This window comes from Thermobia domestica, chromosome 1 (genome assembly GCF_964235325.1).
Source record: "Thermobia domestica chromosome 1, izTheDome1.hap1.1, whole genome shotgun sequence".
In the NCBI taxonomy this organism is placed as follows: domain Eukaryota; kingdom Metazoa; phylum Arthropoda; class Insecta; order Zygentoma; family Lepismatidae; genus Thermobia; species Thermobia domestica.
The window spans coordinates 206,489,965-206,509,423 of record NC_137454.1 but is presented as its reverse complement, the minus strand read 5'-3'; the positions used below and the strand labels follow the sequence as shown (position 1 = coordinate 206,509,423).

The window sequence follows — 19,459 nt, the reverse complement described above, 5'->3', positions numbered from 1 at the left end:
TTAGCCCGATAGAAATATCCATACAAATAGGGTTGGATTTCTTTCTTAACAGGATTCCTCCCGTCCAACACAGAAGCTGATACTGTGTTTTTCGATCTTTCCTGCTTTTTCTTTTCAGAACATTCAAAACTTTTGTGATTAAATTTACGGCAAAAGTAACATTGAATTCTCTTTTTCTCTTCCCGTACGCTATTATTTTGAACGTGCTCTTTTTTGTTTCTATTAAATTTTGCCGGATCCAACGCTGAAACAGCAACTTGGGACGTATTCAAAGAGTCTGTTTCCTCTCTTTCTGTAATTGCCGCCACTGAATGAGAAGCCGTGATATTCACTGTTTTAGCCTGCTGCAAATAATTGTACTCTCCTAATAAATAAGACTGAATCTGTAAAGATTCCATCTCTAATTTCTTCAAGGACTCAAATTCCTTTCCATGAAGAAATTGTCTGAATTTAGGATGCGATTTTGATATTATCTTAGTTATTTGCTCTTTCTCTGTCGGCGGATTTCTTAGGCGTGAGAACAGTGTTGCCATATCTCTGATGAATTTTGCCAAAGATTCATCAGGATTTTGTATTTTCTTAACAATCTGTGTTTCTATTTCCTGATTGTACTCAAAAGAAAAATGTTCCTGCAGAAAACTGTGTTTAAAACTCGCGTAGTTATCGAAAGGTCTACGGAATTTGTACCAGCGTCCCGTTTCCTCTAACAATATTTTCGGAAGAACCTGATCCAGAACGTCCTTTTCACTTATTTTTTTCTGTTTTACAAATTCATCTACCGCATCCAAAAACTCAAACGGGCATTCATTTTTTGTACCAGAAAATGTCGGAGTAGATAACTTAATATCTATAAGATTTTCTACTTTCCTGCAATTACACTGTTCTTCACTTCTACTTTCATGATTTCTAGTTTTTAATTTTCTTATTTCTTCTAATAGACTGTCAACGCTAGTTTCAGTTTCCGGTGCTAAACCCAAAGCACTCTTGAGTTCGTCTAAACTTATAGAATTTTCCATCTTTCCTCTTTTAAACCTACCAGATCTCAGTAGCATAAAGGTTACGATAAGAGCTTTTCAAATATCTATGCAATTCTATGTCTGCTGTTCAATTCCGGCTACGAGCCCCCATTTATGTTAGTGGTTTAACCTGTTCTTCTCCATAACCTCAAATGCATAGCATGTAACAGGCCACTACATAATTAAGTATAATGCTTCTCTCATAAAGCATTTACTCTTATCTTACCTTTAATAATAAAATAAATTGTCTTAATCCTCTTCTTCTCCTACAACCGAAGGTTTTAGCTGAAATCTAATTTTTATCTATCAAACTAAGGTGGTAGGTTTTTGCTCTGAGACATATATATATATAATATATAACACTTGTAGAATTGATATTAATTTATTTTTAGAATAAAAGTGCAAATATACATATGTACAAATAATCAAAATTCTGTCATCGAAGTTCTTTCAGCCTTCTAATTATTAACCTTTGTATCTTTTTGATTAGAAAATATCTTAATCGATGCCCACAGATTCCCAAATTTACTCTACTCGGAAACCCGCTGTCCGTCACTTCGAACAAGCTTCGACCGATTTGCCTACTTCTATCAAGAAAGTCTGACTACAACTTTCCGTCAGTAAAAAAAAAAAAGATAAACCTTTCATCTATGACACCCACTTGTGAACATAGAAGGTTAACTTCCTTAAAGAGAACACCATCACTTTGGTCTCCTCTGGCCTAAATAAAAAAAATATCTAATACTTCAATATATTAGCCATTTGAATCTCAGAACTCAGTTAAATCAACGCTTCTGTATAGACCATCACTCAGGCCTTCCCTACATGAATTTATTTCAACATATTCTACGGCCATCACTTAGGCCCAGAGAAAATTACTTCTCTCTGGAACTATCATCACTTAGATAGTTCCCTACATGAATTCGTTTTAAATTAATATTTCTACGGCCATCACTTAGGCCCAGAGAAAATTACTTCTCTCTCCAACTATCATCATTTAGATAGTTCCCTACCAGAAGACAGAGAATTTCAAAAGGACATCACTTAGCCCTCCTGACCATCTTCTAAAAAATTACGACTGAGGGTCTTCTTTTATATGGTCGGTGGACGCGTTACTTTCTCTTTTTTTATTAGGTTTTTATTTTCGCTAACGAAAAAGAACAGCTTGGGTAGGCAAACCCTCCGAGATTCTAGTAATTCCATTCTAAAATTTGCAGCCACCAAATATTTAAAAGCTAAAGGAAAAAAGTACGTTAGAGAGAAAAAAAAATTAAGCACAAACTATGAACACAATTCTATACACAAGTTATCCTCTACAATTTATATATGTATATATATATATGTGTGTCTGGCCAGACCTAATAGATTATAAATATATAGTCTTACTAATTAAACATATAAATATGTATAAAATATATTTAATCTTTTTTTACCTTATTACAGCAAACCAGTAAGGGCGAAGATACGTCCTTACAAATTTAATTACCAAATCGTATGTGAAGAATCAAATGGTGGTGTTTCCATATCCAGTGGCGTAGCGGAAATACTACTATGGGGGTCAACTCCAAAATTTCAAATGGAAAGTGATATCAATTTTGATTTCTTTGGAAGCACTATTGAAAAAGAAACAACTTTTACAGGAAACACTTTTCGTTAAATTCTATGGTTTGGCATCTACGTCTGTTATTTGTTGTAGAATTCCTACTATCAGACCACCCGTCCCAGGCATTTTTCTCGGATAGTAGTGCACGTAGACACTTCAAACAAACAGATTTGGTGCAAGACAGACTGTCACAGTGAAAGCAAGGAATGAAATTACGTGTTGCACGTAAGTTAGGAAATTCGAAAATACGTTTCCCAATATGTATGAAAATGCCATGTGAAACAGTTAGCTGATCGCTTAATGTCATTATCACGAAAAAATATCTGAAGCTAGTTTGACTTAGCCAAAGAACTGAAAATGAATCACAGGTTCAACAAAGATAAAAAGAGTTCTGTGAAAGATGTTTAGTACGAGTTTATGAAATGACCACCCCGATTTGTTTCTTAGAGCTCCTGTGTCTGCAAGTATATTGAGAAGAACAACTTTTAAAAAGGAAGAAGTTGCAAAGTTCTTTTCGAATTAGTGCACACTGATGGAGAAATATTCTTTTCCACTATCACAAACATTGACCGTGGATGAGACTGGTGTATCGTCATATCATCCCAAAGTGATACGTTAAAAAGGGAAACGAGTTGTGAGCAAGTTGACGTTGGGCGAAATAGGTCGAAATATAACGTTGATGTTCTACATAATTGCTACTGGTCAGTTTGTACCAGTCCTCTCCATATTTCCGCATCAGAGAATGAGTGAGAGACAAATGGTTGATGCTCCACCCGATAGCATTGCTGTAGTAGAAAGTACTGGTTGGATAACGTGTGATACATTTTTGCACGCTTGTGAAATTCTTTCATGCTTTCCCTCAGAACTCAGTTTGCTAATTGTTTATGAGCACGGCAGCCATAAAGAACTGAAAGTGATTCAAAATGCGAGTATCACAGTATTTACTGCTCAATGCTCCTCCACATACTACTCACAAGACTCAACCCAGTGACAGGTGTTTTATGAAACCGTTTAAAGGCGCATACCATTAAGCTTGTTCACTGTGGATGTGCAAGAATGGAGTTAGATAACAGAATACGATGTAGCGCAACTTGTTTCAGAGGCATACCGAAAGATGTGTTGCATGGACATTGCCCTTAATTGATTTTGCGTGCACTGGAATATATTCACTGAACCCTCAGATATTCACAGATAACCGACTATCTGTCCGCAAACGTGATTAGTGTTGCAAGATGTTACACTAGGCCTACTTGTGAAGACCCACAACCTTCAACTTCGGCAGCGGTTGTGGAAAAGGGAGCTACTTCCTGTTCGTCGTCTGCAGCGGATCCACGTTTTCCATATATGACCGAGGAATCAAAATCTTCTCATCCATCAACTAGTAAAGAGCTCTCCATTAGTAAACAGTTATCATCACTACCGGAAAATCGCAAGCGAACCAGAACGGGAGGGAGTGCGATACTAATATCTTTACCATACAAGACGCAAATTGTGTAATAAACTTATTTGTGCATTATTTTTGGTGTGCCCAGCTCAGACAATTTAATCATACTTCTTCACACATAGTGTAACTAATCGTTGTATGTTCTCACAACGGATATATCAGCAGCGAAGCAGACGATAGTAGCCGACGGTCTTGGCTGTCGCCAGCAGCCAATCACAGCCCTACCTGTATTTACGTCACTGTAGTAGGTGGGACTCACGTGAGCAGAAGGGACAAAGAAGCTGCATGACGTAATCAGCATTGGGCGCTAAGACTTCGTTCGATGACAAACACTGTACACACGCTGCTCAGAACAATTCATAGTATATTTGAATTTTGTGTGTATCAACTGATATTTACAAGCGAACATGTCATCCATACGTGTTATCGTTAAAATTTTGCCAATGTGATTTTGTACAAACGTTAAGTATCCTACTAAATACTAAATATATAATTTCTTTTATACGTATCATTGGCGTTATCCTGATCCTGAAATTGTTGCCTCGTGTCCTTTATTCTGTTACACATGGTGCAATATATATTGGTACAAGCAAATTATTGTTTTCTTTCAGTTCAAATGATGCTGAAGTTTTATTCTATTTATAAGTTTAAGGTTGTTGTTTGAATTTTTGCCTACGTGTGGTTAACGATGAAAGAAGCTATTATTCTAGTAATAACTTGTTTCGTCGTTAATACTCGGGCGAAATATTCCATCAATGACTACCTAATGTAATGCTTCCTCTACTTGGATTTCCATCCTATGGGGTAAACATCACAATTGAAAGAAAAGTGACTTCAGCACACGAACTACCAAAGGAAGGTCGCAAGAAGCTAATGAACCACCACACCGACAAAGAGAAAATATGGCCAGACGAACAGGAAAGCACCACTGAACACATAATTTGTGATGAAACGTTCAATGAAGGCTGGGTGTAGTGTGAATCTTGTGGTGGCTAGGCTCATGAAACTGCACCCCTATCGAATTAACAAATATCCATTACACATGTGATCGTTGTCAGCTGAGTAGGTGTTATTATTGTTCCTTATAAGTGTAGAATATAATGTTTTTCAAATAAGGTAGGTGCAGGTAAATATGCCAAGTTAAGGGTGTTTGATATTTTATGGCCTTAATTTTCATGAAACACAAAGAACAAGACATATGCGTTGCAGAGTAGTCTTTTATGCGTGTAGAAGAAAATGTTGCAACGATGCGACTCACTTCTGTTTTGTACCCAAGGTAAAAGAAAAAAGTGTTACAAAGTGGCGTATTTACTAACACGTGCATTTAATTACGCGAAGTCTAGAATACTATTAAAACTTGTAATAAATCTTGCAACTGCTTACATCATCTGTATTATACGAACTCAAATATTACTACGCAAGATGGCTACAGCAAAAAATAGAATAACCAAAATTAGGGTTGCCATATTTCAAAAATGCAAATCTGGGACGCTACTAAATTACGAGAATCTTTGAAATGCGTAAAATGAAAAGAAGTGTTATATCCTAATTTACTTTCTTCCATTAGATAGAGTTGTTCAAGTTTTACGTTATCACATTTTTACTCATTTCACTAGACCTTCTCACTAGTTAAGCAAACGTAAGCAGATGATTTACTCTCTCCCCTTGGTAAGCATTTTTTTTTTTTTTTTCTCAGGATCTGTTATGTTTCGTGTTTTTCAGAGTTTGTTTCAGCTCCTTCAAGGTATGATGTTTCCGTTCACACGTTGTATACTTTTTTTAAAAAACATATAGAACGGTTAATTCGTTGGAAATATGTTCTGGCGGAGTTTGTTATATTATATTCCCTTGTAAGCAAACTGTAATATTTCCGTCTTTTTTTCTTCGCTAAAATCCGGGACATTTAATCGTGCCGAGAAATATTTTCGGGACGCCGGGACGTAGATCTCAATTCCGTGAAGATCTCGGATTTTTCGGGACGAATGGTTAAACCCTAACCAAAGTGCAAGATAAAGATAAAAAGATAAAATGTAAAAACTGTAATTTCCAAACTTGAAATGGAAGTTCCAAACTGAAAAGTTTTAGTCCATAAGATGATAAAAAAAAAAAAAACAGTGTCACTGTACTATATCTTTAAAAAACTGCATCGATATTACATGGAACATGTGAGACAAATGAAAACATCTTTGTCTTCTGCAGTCAGTCCTGTACAAGCCCTCGCGTATTTCGCTGCACCATGCTTGGTATTGATTTAGTACCCATGGAGTCACTAATACTGAAATTGCACTTACAAAACAAAGTGTTCCTAGATGGACACGAAATAAGGTGTACATTGCTGTAAACAATCGGCAATGTTCTAAGTTAGCACGGTACTAATAACGGATTCTTATCTTTAGTGAAATAATAACGTCCTTCCACGGAGCCTTCCCGACGCAAACACACTGCACGTCGCATCGTGGTGGTCTCAGCGCTGTCTCCCGGAGTGTTCGTCAAATCGGACATGTACAAGACCGTGGCACATATTGGAGGCGCATTCTAGAGGATTTCATCGGAAAGATCCAAGCTCTGAACACTTGGCGTATTTAGCTGCACTAGCGTACATACCTGCAGTTATTTTTCTTACGTGTCCGGTGGTACCCGCCAATATTCGAAATATGTGAAACGTAGCGATTTTTATTGTCAGTTTATTTCATTGTTTTTGCATTTATGTCGATATCTTCGGTTTGTTAATAAAGTTTACATTCCAAATAAATATTTCAGGCTTATTTTGGAACAATGTTACATCTTATTACCAATAGACAGCTCAATATTTTAAAATGTCCTGGGTCCCTTCCCCTCACCCTTTTCTCCTAAGAATGTGAACTAATATTCACATGTTTAACTTGCTAGATTTACTATCGGAAAATACTTTGGACTCTTCAGTTAAGTACTAATTTGTGCAAAATAAAAAGTTGGGCGACATTAAATTTCCCACCTGAAATTAGAGGAGGCGATGCCCCCGTACATCCCCTTCCGTCTTGTTACGCCACTACGAGTTTTATGATTCCTGATGCAGGCCTGACCATGTTTTCAAAACTTTTGGTCCGTTCACCACAGGCAGCCAGTACGGAACAGATAATTAGGGCCGAATAAAGGTCAATAATGCAGTCAGAGCTCCAGCATTCACTTGTTCCACTCTTGAATCCAATTTATAAAATACGGTTACTTCCTTTTCCATCAATTCTATCTGATTTGCTATATGTATGCGATGCACATTATTAAATCAATGTACAAAGCATTTTTTCTCGCTGCAAGTGAATGCTGCAACAGATCAACGAAAGATACAAAAATCGTACCAAGACAAAGCACTGTACATAAAAGCAATAGGCTTTGTTCAAAAACAATGTCACAGGTAAAATATGGACGTTATCAATATGGTTGTGTAACATGCGGAAAACAACATTTTAGATATCAATGTCCAGCCAGGGGTGCGCAATGTAGGAATTGCAACGACTATAATCCTTTTGCACAGTATTGTCCAAAAGAAGGACACGAATAGATACAAAAGAAGAATCAATGAATTATCTGATGAAGACATTCAGATGGAAGACAAGACCTTAATCCTTAATGAATTTAAAGAAGCATTAGATGAGATAGAAACAAATACGAATGTAGAAGGCAATAAATCTTTAATTCAAAGGAAATTTTATATTAAGCTCTATTCAGGTAGCCAATACAGAGAAGAAAATATGTCCATTGGTAATTAATAGAATTTAGTCAGAAAAAAGAAATTCAGAGGTAAAATACGAGAATCTTGAACATGAAAATCTATGCCAGAGGAATCAGGTCTGTAGACGCCACTCCGACAACCCGATAGAAGAAAAGAAATATCTTAATATGAGTCCGCAGATAACTACGAGATCAACAATAATAGAAGGACAGAATAGAAATAACTGAAGTCCAAAGCAAATATTGTCAACAGGTGAGCGTAGGAAATAAAGTAACGAAAGAAAGAAACATAGAAGGAAAACGATACAGAAAAGTAGATAGTAGAACAATAAAGATGTGTAAAGATAAAAGGGAAGGCGAAAATATGGAAGAATTAGTCAAGGAAGAAAAAAAAGAAGTAGAGGTTGAATTGAAAGCAAAAGACACAAAAAGGAGGAATGACGAAAGGAAGTCTGAAGAATTAAAACAAACACAAGTGAAAACAGGGGTCAAGAAGAAAAAGAATGAGACACAGGTGAAGACGCAGATAAAGAAAAAAGAAAAAGCTGTAAAAAGAGAGAGAAAGGAGAAATTTTCGTATGATGGTTATGAGTGGTGAAAAAGACATGTTAATTGGTGCTACATGACGAAGTGGAAAAAGAAACGAAAAAGTTCCGATATAAAACAGTTGAATATGTGTTGACTGTAGTTAAGAGATAAATAGTTGAATGTTGATTTCATTCCTATTGCCTATTATTGCGTGTACCTGAGGGAACCAATACGATATTTTCGAATATCGAAGCTTTTGATATATTATAGGTGTTGAGTGAATGTCGGCAGAATCATAGCAAGGCGCGCGGCTGTATGGTGAACAGTTTCCCGATCGTGCTTGCCAGTTGAGAAAAGTATTTCGGTTCTTGATACTTCGTGTGCAGAGGACTGGGCACGTCCCTCCTCACCACAACAAAAGTCAGCAGATCAGGTGCAGTGTGCAGGATAAACTGTCTCCCGACCTTCTTGTCGCAGTCCATATGGATCAACCAACCTCGACAAGACGATTAGCCGGAGATGCTGCTATTAGCCACATGACGGTTTGGAGGATTTTGCACAATAATGCGTTCCATTTTTACCATGTTCATCTGCATCAGGAACTTCGAGAACAAGATTTCTATAACCGTCTGGGGTTTCGTCAGTGGATGAGCGCCAGTAACCCATGTTCCCACCAGAATATTCTATGGACGGATGAGGCGACTTTGAAGAGTAATGGAGACGTTAACATTCACAACGCTCACTACTGGTCCAGCGAGAATCCTCACTGGGTACGTGAAGCTGACAATCAACATATCTGGAGTCTAAATGTCTGGTGTGGTATAGTAAGATAATAATATTGGTCCCCATTTCTTCGAAAGTGCATTAACAGGGGTAGGGTACGCAACTTTTTCGTGAGATGTTCTTTGTGAGCTCTTGGAAGACGTTCCACTAACAAATCGTGAAATGCTATGGCTACAATAAGACGGTTGCCCTGCTCATTCTGCGAGAGTTGCTAGACGAACTGTTGCTCGTTTTTCCCAAACAGATGGATCGGAAGGGGAGACCGGTTTCCTGGCCACCTCGTTCTTCAGACTTGACTCCGCTCGATTTTTTCTTTTGGGGACGTGTCAAGGAGCTGGTTTACCAAGGGCGTCCTACTACAAGGGACGACATGATGGAGCAATTAAAAATGTCCCCGTACGCATTCGCATTTGTATCGCAGGTGCTGGATAATCCTTTGAATATTTATTTAGAGTTTTTTTTAGGGCCAAGTGCGATATATTGATAAGAATGTTCAGAACTTGCCGTTCACGTTATTAATTTTATTTATTATTTTCAGTTTATTTATTTGTACTCTTCTTGAACAATTATTTGTGCAATGAGTTCCGACATGCAATGAGTTTGAAATTTTTGGTTTTCTTTGGATGCTTTATTGCTGAGACTTTATATCCAAAATTGTTTCATACGTAGTTTGACTTAAAACCAAAGAGTGCTTTTCTCTATTTTCCTCCTTTAAATTGGTTCTGACCCCGGAACTTAAACTACGCATTGTCTGCAATAATGTTTTCGTTTGTTGATACGTGCACGAGATATGTCGTAACATTTGGTACTGAATGCTGTAAAGAGTTTTCAACAGTATTATTTGATAGAACATGTGTTACCTGGTGTTCTTTTGAAGTCATTGCCAACTATAAAACTGTTGTTCTGAAGCTATAATTCAAGAAAAAGTAACACACGTCGATGCCAAACCGTAGAATTTAACGAAAAATATTTCCTGTAAAAGTTGTTTCTTTTTCAATAATCTTCCAAAGAAATCGAAATTGATGCTACTTTCCATTTGAAATTTTGAGTCGACCCCCGCAGTAGTATTCCCGCTACGCCACTGGATATGGAAGCATCACTATTTGATTCTTCACATACAATTTGGTAATTCAATTTTTTGTTTGAAATGTCTACGTGCACTACAAGCTGAAAAAATTTCTGGGACGGGTGGTCTGATACACCTGTATATATATTCTTCCCTGGCTGAAAGCAAAAGTGTATTAAGTAACTATTACAATAAAAATTATTAATTTACCACTAAGTACAAATATACAAGTGTTTGAGATACTCGGAGGAAAAGTATGTAGCTATTTAGGTTTACATGATTTCAAATTATGTTAAATTTACAATAGCATTAACAGACGTTTGTCATAATTTAGCAATGTTTGCGTCTTATCAGACCGACATGTATCGAGGAAAACACAAGGTGCCACAACACAATATTAATCTCGTAAGTTGCACTTTTTTAAAGATGTTTCCACTAAATTGATATCTATCTGTATACATCACTGTATTCAAGAATCGTGATGGCTCAGTCATAGAGCGCTCAACTCTGGTGGGTACGGTCTCTGATTCGATCCCAGCTTACGCGAAGTGGGTTTTGTAGTGGGTAAACAATGAATCCACGAGATTTCTCAGGGTTTTCCTGTTTCCTCCTCTTTCTTCATTCAACAATTTCGTTCATTATGATCACCGTCTCCCTTAGCCTCGAAGCGTACACGTGCGGCGTTAAACTTAAGAAAAAAAGAAAATATATTGTATACACAATAGAAGTAAAAATAATACTATCAAGCTTACCCTTTGTATCCTGAAACAAGCTCAAAATAGTTCACAGGAGTGACATAATTATGACGCTTCATTTCAAGAAGCATGCGTCGAGAATATTCACATACTGAACGATGAATATTGGCGAAAATTGAAGCTACAGAATTCTTTATTTTAACCTACAATAAAAAGTATAACAACTTTTACTGAAAATACATACTTTTAACATTAATCTTTATTACCACAAGTACGTTCGCTGTTAACTTCGTATATAACTACTTATAACCGACTATTCACAAAAATTTTCCTATTATTGAAGAATGTTCGAAGAACATAGCGATGAAAGCACAATAAAACAATAATCACATTTTAAATATACAGTATATAACTAAATCTTTAATAAAGGAATCCGTGACATTTTTTGGTGGAAAATGAAATTTGGTATTAATTCGAGAATTAGGTGCAATCACGTAGATTTGGAGACAATTCCTTTGAAATAAACAGAAATTTCCGGATTGCAAGAAGCACTACGCTGAGAAGTGCAGAAACATTACAAATATTATAGTGATACGTTATCACACACCACCGAAATTTCTTAGGTACTACAACCGCTTCCGGTTACATATATTCTTTTGTCGCCGACTATATAAAACAACTTAAGGAAAAATCCATTTTAATATATTTTGTATGCTCAAAAGGAAAAAAAAAAAAAAACTCTGTATGTTAGTGAACATAGATGGAAAACCAATTCCCTTCAGTTGTAGTAGCTAACAGAACAAAGCTTTTTTTTTTTTTTTTTCATTCATTTTAATTCTACTTTTATCAGGTGTAGCCAAGACAGGCAGACACCAATCGACAATATTGGTAATTGAAATTTATCTGAACCAAAACAATGCTTTATATACGCAATTGCATTTGTTCACCTTGAGTATTTAAACGAACTACTGCCAATCTTTCGTTGGAAGAACAACGCATCAGCCACCATAAGAAACCGCTCTCTTAGCTTTCAGCGCGCATCTATAACTCGAAAAAGCAACCTCGACTGGTTGTTTTCTTATGTCGAAGATTGTGTGTGTACAACGAAAATTTCATACTATGATTGGATTATAGTACAATGATTGTTTGACTATGATGCACTGTGAATTCAGAAGTAAATAGCACCTCAAGAATATAGATTATGGGTAAATTCCTATCTATATCATCATCTTCGCCAGGAGAAAATTCCTTGAAACTGCTGCTCCCTCCCCCTTTCCCCTTAGAGTATAGTGTGTAAAAGTGTGAACAGTGAAAACGTGAAATTTTATAAGTGAATCATGATATGAATGGCATTTCATACAAAGTCATTATTTTATTTTATTTTATTTTATTTTATTTTTTTCATTTTGAGGTTGTGCCTATGTTTTATAGATATTTTTAAACTGAAATCGCCAATAATTTTCGTTGTCTAGGTAATATATCTATATGGTTGGAGGTATTCCGTAGTCGTATTATGTTGCATGTATAAATTTTCAGGATTCCGAAATAACGGGTAAGAAATAAGTGGAAATGTATCCACAATTATAGGTCATCCTTCAGAGGCTCAAGCCGAGGACCAGTTCAAAACCAATCAGTTACAGTACCTTATGTTCACGCCAGGAAGCTGTTTTCAACGTATAATGTATACTAATATCCTCTGCAAATAACAGTTGCAAAGCAGAATGGTGACCTTTCTCGTTTGTGCATAAATTATATTGTAAGAAGTGCAAATTGTAACACTTTCTATGAGACTGACGAAATTTTTTGGTACCTTATGTTCATACTTGTGGTGATTCCAACGTATGATGTACAATGATGTTCTCTGCAAATAATAACTGCAAACCAAAATGGTGAATGTCATCATTTGCGTGCAAATAATTTTGGGAAAAAAAAAGAAGAAAAAAAACTGCAAATCGCGTCACCTTCTATGAGACTAACCCTTATTGCCAATTTATTTTAGGTATCTTACGTTTATGCTAGAAAGCTGATTTCGACGTATGATGTACACTAATTCAGTTTGCTACTTTTCTTACCAACTATCGGTTCATCCCAGGAATCTGCCTACTACTATGATATATTGATTTGGAAAACAAGGAAAGGTGGTCGGAATTCAGTGTTGGGGGTTATTTTAGTTACACACTTTAATTGATGAAGCCACATACTTTCCTGAATTAGCTGTAAGTTGATGTTATGAAAATGTTGACCTCAACATTGTCGTAAAATGAGCAAACTGAAATAGTAGATAATAAATATTAACGTTGCCATTTCACACCAGGAAATATTTTTTTCTTTTTCTCTGTGCCTCAGAACTTTTATTAAATAAAGGGTCTACATTCATTATATATGAGCTCATTGGGCATGAACATCAACGCATGCAAAATAGAAATTATGAACTGAAAAAAAAAAAAAAAAAAAAAAAAACTTTTCTGTGACTGCTAAATCAAAATAATGTAATTCCACTCAAATAGTGAGAATTTATAACAGGACAGAAGTAAATATTGCATTTCTGATTTCCAACTTAAAATCCTACAATTGGGCGCAGCTCCAGCACCCACACTCCAATCCTGTTTGGCTGAAATTGAATTATTTAATTAATGACAAGTCACGATTGCTATAATAATAAAAAAAGCTAAAAAAGAGTTATTGAACTGACGAAATTATAGTGGTATTTCAGATAAGGCAACATGATAACAGACCCAATAACAATTTTTTGAAATGTCATTCGTGCGCAAACGAAAACGGCTACTATTCTGGTTTGTAAATATTATTTGCAGAGAACATTAAAGTACACCATATATTGGAATCAGCCCCTAGAGTGAACATGATACCTAAGAAAACTCAGCAATGCGGATCAATCTTGAAAACACTTTTTTAATGTTATTTGTGCGGCTACCCTTCTGGTTTGCAAGTATAATTTGCAGAAAACGTTAGTGTGCACCATACGTTGGAATCAGCTCCCTGGCATGAACATAAGATACCTAAAGAAGTTGGCAATGAGGGTTAGTCTCATAGATAATATCGTAATTTGCACTTTTTTGCAATGCTATTTTTGCGCAAACGAGATTGGTTACCATTCTGGTTTGCAATTAGTATTTGCAAAGGACATTATTGTACGCCATACGTTGGGATCGACCTCCTGACATGAACATAAGGTACCTAAAAAAAATCGGCAATGAAGGTTAGTCTCTTAAAAAGTGGGGCGATTTGCACTTCTTAGAACGTAATTTGTGAGCAAACGAGAAAAGTTATCATTCTGGTTTGTAATTATTATTTGCAAAAGAAATTACTGCAAATCATATGTTGAAATCAGCCTCCTAGCATATGGAATCTGTTAAAAAAAACAGCAATGAGTGACAGCTTTCCATATATCCCACTATAAAATACGCAATGTTTCCACACTCTTCATCGTGGTGCGTTTTGAAACGTTTTTTTTTTTTTTCTTCTTTCTTTCTTTCTTCTAAGGACTTGTCCCTAAACCTAAATGACTGCATTCAATTTCGAAGTAATTCCAAATTTCGTTTTCCACTAAAACCCGTCATGAGGCACTTTCAAAATGGTTTAATTCCATTTCATTCTGTCGAGGAAAATTAAAAATATTACAGTCTGAATTGAATAAACAGGATTATAGAAACAATTTCTAACCATAATTTACTACACAACAAAATAATCAGCAAAGAATGAAGTTTGCTTCACTTTAGAAATGAAAACTGATAATGAACTTGCTTAGTTACAAAAATCGAGGGAATAAAAAAAACTTAAAATCAAAATCACATTAAACTATTTAAAAACCCTACTTACAGATATAGTTCAATCTATGAAATTTCCTAAATATATTTCACATACTGTGAGAGAATTTATTTAATTAAAAGTTAAATGGTGTCTATCTGTTCGCTCATTGCAGCCAAACTCATGAACAGATTTTTGTGATTTTATGCATGGCCGGGGCACATATTTTATATCAAGTTGGTGATATGATTATCATGTTTGTAATAATTGACCACCAAATTGTCTCGTGGGTGCATATGGCTAATACAAAAATTAGAATTTTTCTTCATGGGAATTTCTATAGTAATTATTGCTGTTTTTATTTACATTTAATATTTACATACTTTTAGTAATGCCAACCAGAAAACGGTCAAACCTTCAAGGTAACTTTCCTTAAACGGAAATTACTCCCGAAGTATCCTACAGGACAAATAAGACACAATGAAGTTGAGCAAGATCATGCATACCCATTTAACACGAGACATGTACTCAGAATATTTTATGCACAATTACTGTCTATTGCAGAGGAAAATAATAGAATGTGATGACAATTTAGAAATACATTTTTAGAAAAAAATGCAATTTTGTTAGTACGAATTGAACATACATAGTGAAGTCGGAGAAGAACGGTGGAAGATGATAACACGCAAAGACATTTGGTAATTTTTAATAATGACATTTTACAATATTAGCTCACCTGAAAAATTGAGATGCTATTAGTCATATCATTAGCATCTAATTGACCAACGGTAGTTTCTAAAAATGGTTCTTCGTCGTTACAGTAATCATCTTGTTTTTTTTTTCCTATTTATGTAGTATTATTACTTACAAATTCAGTGCTACATAGATGTAAAGTTATAAAACATTACCTTCCCCCCGCCGAAAATAAAACAAAATTAAATAAATGTTCGGTTTTTGAATCGGAGTAGTGGAGAAAACAAGTATATTTATGTTAACATTCTCAAATGTTTACAAATACTGGTTTCTTAAAACCCTCTAAATTCAGAAAGCAGCCAGAGAGAAACTATATTTATTCGGATTTTAAAGTGTTTCATTTTAGAAGGCCCCAGTCCGAAAGAAATCCCGAATTTTTTCATGTTTTACTCAACCTCACGTATCTCAAAAACAATTCAGTGATGAGAAAAGTCCTCGTTTTTATAGTCACTGATGGATTCTTATGGCCAGACTCTGTTAGAAAGTAATTGTACGATCCCCCCTCCAGTCTTCCCCCGAAGTTAACTTACTAGTAATGGTTACCTTAGCATCTTTCTGTTCCTTTGTATCATCAGGTATTTCTAGTAGACGCACATCCTCGAGATATTTCTGTGCTACTTCCAGCAATGCCTCTACGGGCCACTCCGAAAACCAATCAATCGTTGCACAATTAACGAAAGCTGGATATTGGCGCATTCGATCTCTGTTTAAAACAAAAATAGAATGAGTTAAAATATAATAATAAAAACTAAAATAGCATTTTGAATAATCTTGATCTATTCGTGTACACAGAAAGGACACTTTCGTTAGATTGATAGAATTTAGTGACCATTTATTTTCTTATACAATGATTTCCCTCGCCTGCAGTAGTCATTTCTGGTTTTGCTTGGGAAGGGGTGGGGGGTGGCAAGACTCTCCGATATACATACACGTTTTTCATTAGTATATTATTGCAATATCTATTACAAAGTACATACGTCACAAATTCAAGGGGGAGGATAATTGCCTGCTGTTCAAGAGTAACATTAGACTATACTGTATTGAGCTTTAGTGTCCCTTTTAACACCAAAGTTGTACATATTATTTAACGTGGAATCCGAACCACATGGGCTCCCACCAGGAATCCAATATGATTTCCACGCCGGAGTAAACGTCAAAGACAGAAGGAGGAGGAGTTGCGATTTTTTATTATATATACTATATGTTCTAATGTACTATATTACATAGCTATGATATATATTTATAAATTTCTTTCATTCAAATATAAATGTTCTTTGTCAATAAGATACAGATTCTTTATTTACAAAAAACAAAAACAAACAAACAAACAAAAAACACTTGTCTAGCCAGGATACGAACCCATGTTAATAACAAATATTAGCACACGAATCCATTACGTAATCCAGTAGAGCAAGAGCGCATGACTTGTTCCGTTTGTTTCTCTTACTGTTCTGTTGGTGTATTTTCCACAGACTTTAATCTCATACCATGTATTATGCCAGTATTTACTTTTATCTTTTTTTCTTTGCATATTATGATTGTTATCTAGATACCACCTAAGTATTTACTTGGAGGCAATATCCAGATGGTCTATTTTTATTAGAGAGTACACACATTGCTCTGTTACAGAATGGAAGCAAAACAAATTTCCCTTGAGAGGAAATCTAAGGGACGTAAGGAAATAGGTTCAACTTTTTGGACTTTGACTTTGGAAAGTAGTTCCATTTTTGCCACTAGAAGTGTAAAATTCCTAAGCGGACTAAGTAGAAATACAATTCTGTTTTTTTTTTTTCCTACACATACCCAACAATATCAATATATATATGTTTTAGAATACTAAGGTACTCAGGCAACAATTTTTATAAAGGAAGTTTGACTACGGGTATATAATTTGAAGTACTCACCAACTACCTCTATAAAAATTGTTGCGAAAGAGCCGCAGGATTCTGAAACTTGGATATTTGGATAGGGCACATATTAGTTCCTAAGTGAAGTTTTGGCTCGGCTACGGTAGGTCCCATAGTATTGGAGCTATGGACTTTTAAATTTCATTTTTTCTATGTTTTCGGCAGCCTTATAACTCCAAAAGAAAATATTTGTGCATCCAGGTTAGTCTACACTTTTTATCTTATCTTGGTGTCAGAAATCACCTCCCATATATATATATATATATATATATATATATATATATAACTCCTTATCGCTATCCATTACCGCTTGTAGATTATGGTGATTCAGCGTTGAATTCATAATCTGTAGATTTCCACCACTTCTGATCTAAATAGAGTGATAGAGATCGAAATTAAATTTATTCTTGGGACACTGAAGCCATATCAAAAAGCCATTTCTCGCTATCTCTTACCTTCTTGGTCTACGAAAATTAATATTGGAGCCGGAAATGGTAGTAAATTTCTACCGCTTCGGTTTTAGTAGGGAGAAATGTATTATCTCTACAGATGTAGAATCGATTAAAACAATCTATCTACTACTGCATTTGTTCTATGAAAATCTATGTATACATGGTGTTTCAAAACAACACCGACAACATTTGCGAGGTGATTCCTGACACCAAGATAAGACAAAAAAAATATAGACCAACCTAGGTGCTGAAATCCGTCATTTCGGAGTTATAGGCTGCCAAAAATATGAAAAAATGAACTTTAAGCGTTCATAGCTCCAATACTATGGTACTTGTCGTAGTCGGGTTAAGACTTCACTTAGGAATTAATATGTGCGCTATTCAAACATATATGTTTCAGAATCCTAAGGTACTCACGCAAAAATTTTTATAGAGGGAGTTTGGCTCCGGGGATATATGAAATATTCAGTAACTACTTCTATAAAAATTGTTGCGGAAGAATCGCAGGATTCTGAAACATGGATATTTGGATAGGGCACGTACTAGTTCCTAAGTGAAGTCTTAATCCGACTACGGTAGATCCCATAGTATTGGAGCTATGGACCTTTCTGTCTTATCTTGGTGTCAGAAATCACCTCCAAACGTTGTCGTTGTTGTTTTGAAACACCCTTTATATATATATAAATGAAAGTGACTATGTTTGTGACTTCATAACTCTTGAATCACTCCGATCTCGATCAAATCTGCCACATAAATGAGGTTCGGGCCTGCGATGGTTTTTATCATTTCACTTTGGCAGTGCAACTTAGATGAGGGTGAGGGGTGAGATATTTAAAAATGATCCAAAATGACCGATATTAGTGTCAAATCCATAGTTTTCTAGGTCGCTGAGATGAAAAGTGATCCTTGTGATACCGTTTAAATCCAAATCTTGCCCCGCAACTTGGTAGAGGAGAGATAAACAAATAATCGAAAATTACCGTTATTAGTGCCGAATCCGTAGTTTTCGGGGTCGCTGAGATGAACAGTGACACTTCCGATGTCGGTCAAATCCAAATTCCGATTTATTTTTACCACTTCCGCTTTGAACAGTGTTAACCGAGCACGCAAAATCTGTTCTTGGAACGCTCAATCGACTTCACAAGACCCTTGTCACTACTTATTAATATTATGACTCTATGACTATGAACACTGAGATCGGAAATGGTTCATTTATGGAACTTCAGGTTTGAATAGATGATTAACGGGTGAGACGGAATCTAATGTTGAGGAGCTGATTGGATCCAAGAAACTGTTTCTCTCTATTTCTTATCATTTTTCCCCTATGGACATTATTGAAATTGAAAGAAGTAGAATTCTAACACTTCCGGTTTTCGTATACGGATGCGGGTGAAGACTGTGTTTTTTTTTTTTTTTTTTTTTTTTTTTTTTTTTTTTTTTTTTTTTTTTTTTGAGACGTTGAATTGATTCCAGGATACCGATTGTCGCTATTTCCGTTTTCATTTTATGGCGATCAACGTTGAAACCGAAAATTCCCACCACTTTCGGTTTAAATACAGGGTTAACGGCGGTAATGGAATCTATTCTTGGTGCGTTAACTAGATTAAAAAAAAAAAAAAAAAAACTGCTTCTCGATATCCGTTTTTGCTCTCATACATGTCAACAAACAGACGAACACAACCGTTCTATAAGACTTTCGATACTAATTCATACCATAGTTTGTGGGCATAAAATTCCAT

General features: G+C 35.6%; 1 protein-coding gene across 5 annotated transcripts in view; it reads right to left on the bottom strand.

The window, feature by feature from the left end:
* Window positions 1-19,459, bottom strand: part of kl-2 (dynein heavy chain 2, axonemal kl-2) — a 564,598-nt gene that overhangs the window by 174,749 nt on the left and 370,390 nt on the right. For all 5 annotated transcript variants that reach the window (XR_014132735.1, XM_081769103.1, XM_081769086.1 and 2 more), the window contains 2 exons: window positions 15,905-16,064; window positions 10,901-11,046 (listed from right to left, as the gene is read on the bottom strand). Coding sequence is in view for 4 of the 5 variants with exons in the window: in XM_081769103.1 (XP_081625229.1) it covers window positions 10,901-11,046; window positions 15,905-16,064 (306 nt within the window). In the remaining variant the exon portion in view is untranslated. The remainder of the gene's footprint in view (window positions 1-10,900; window positions 11,047-15,904; window positions 16,065-19,459) is intronic.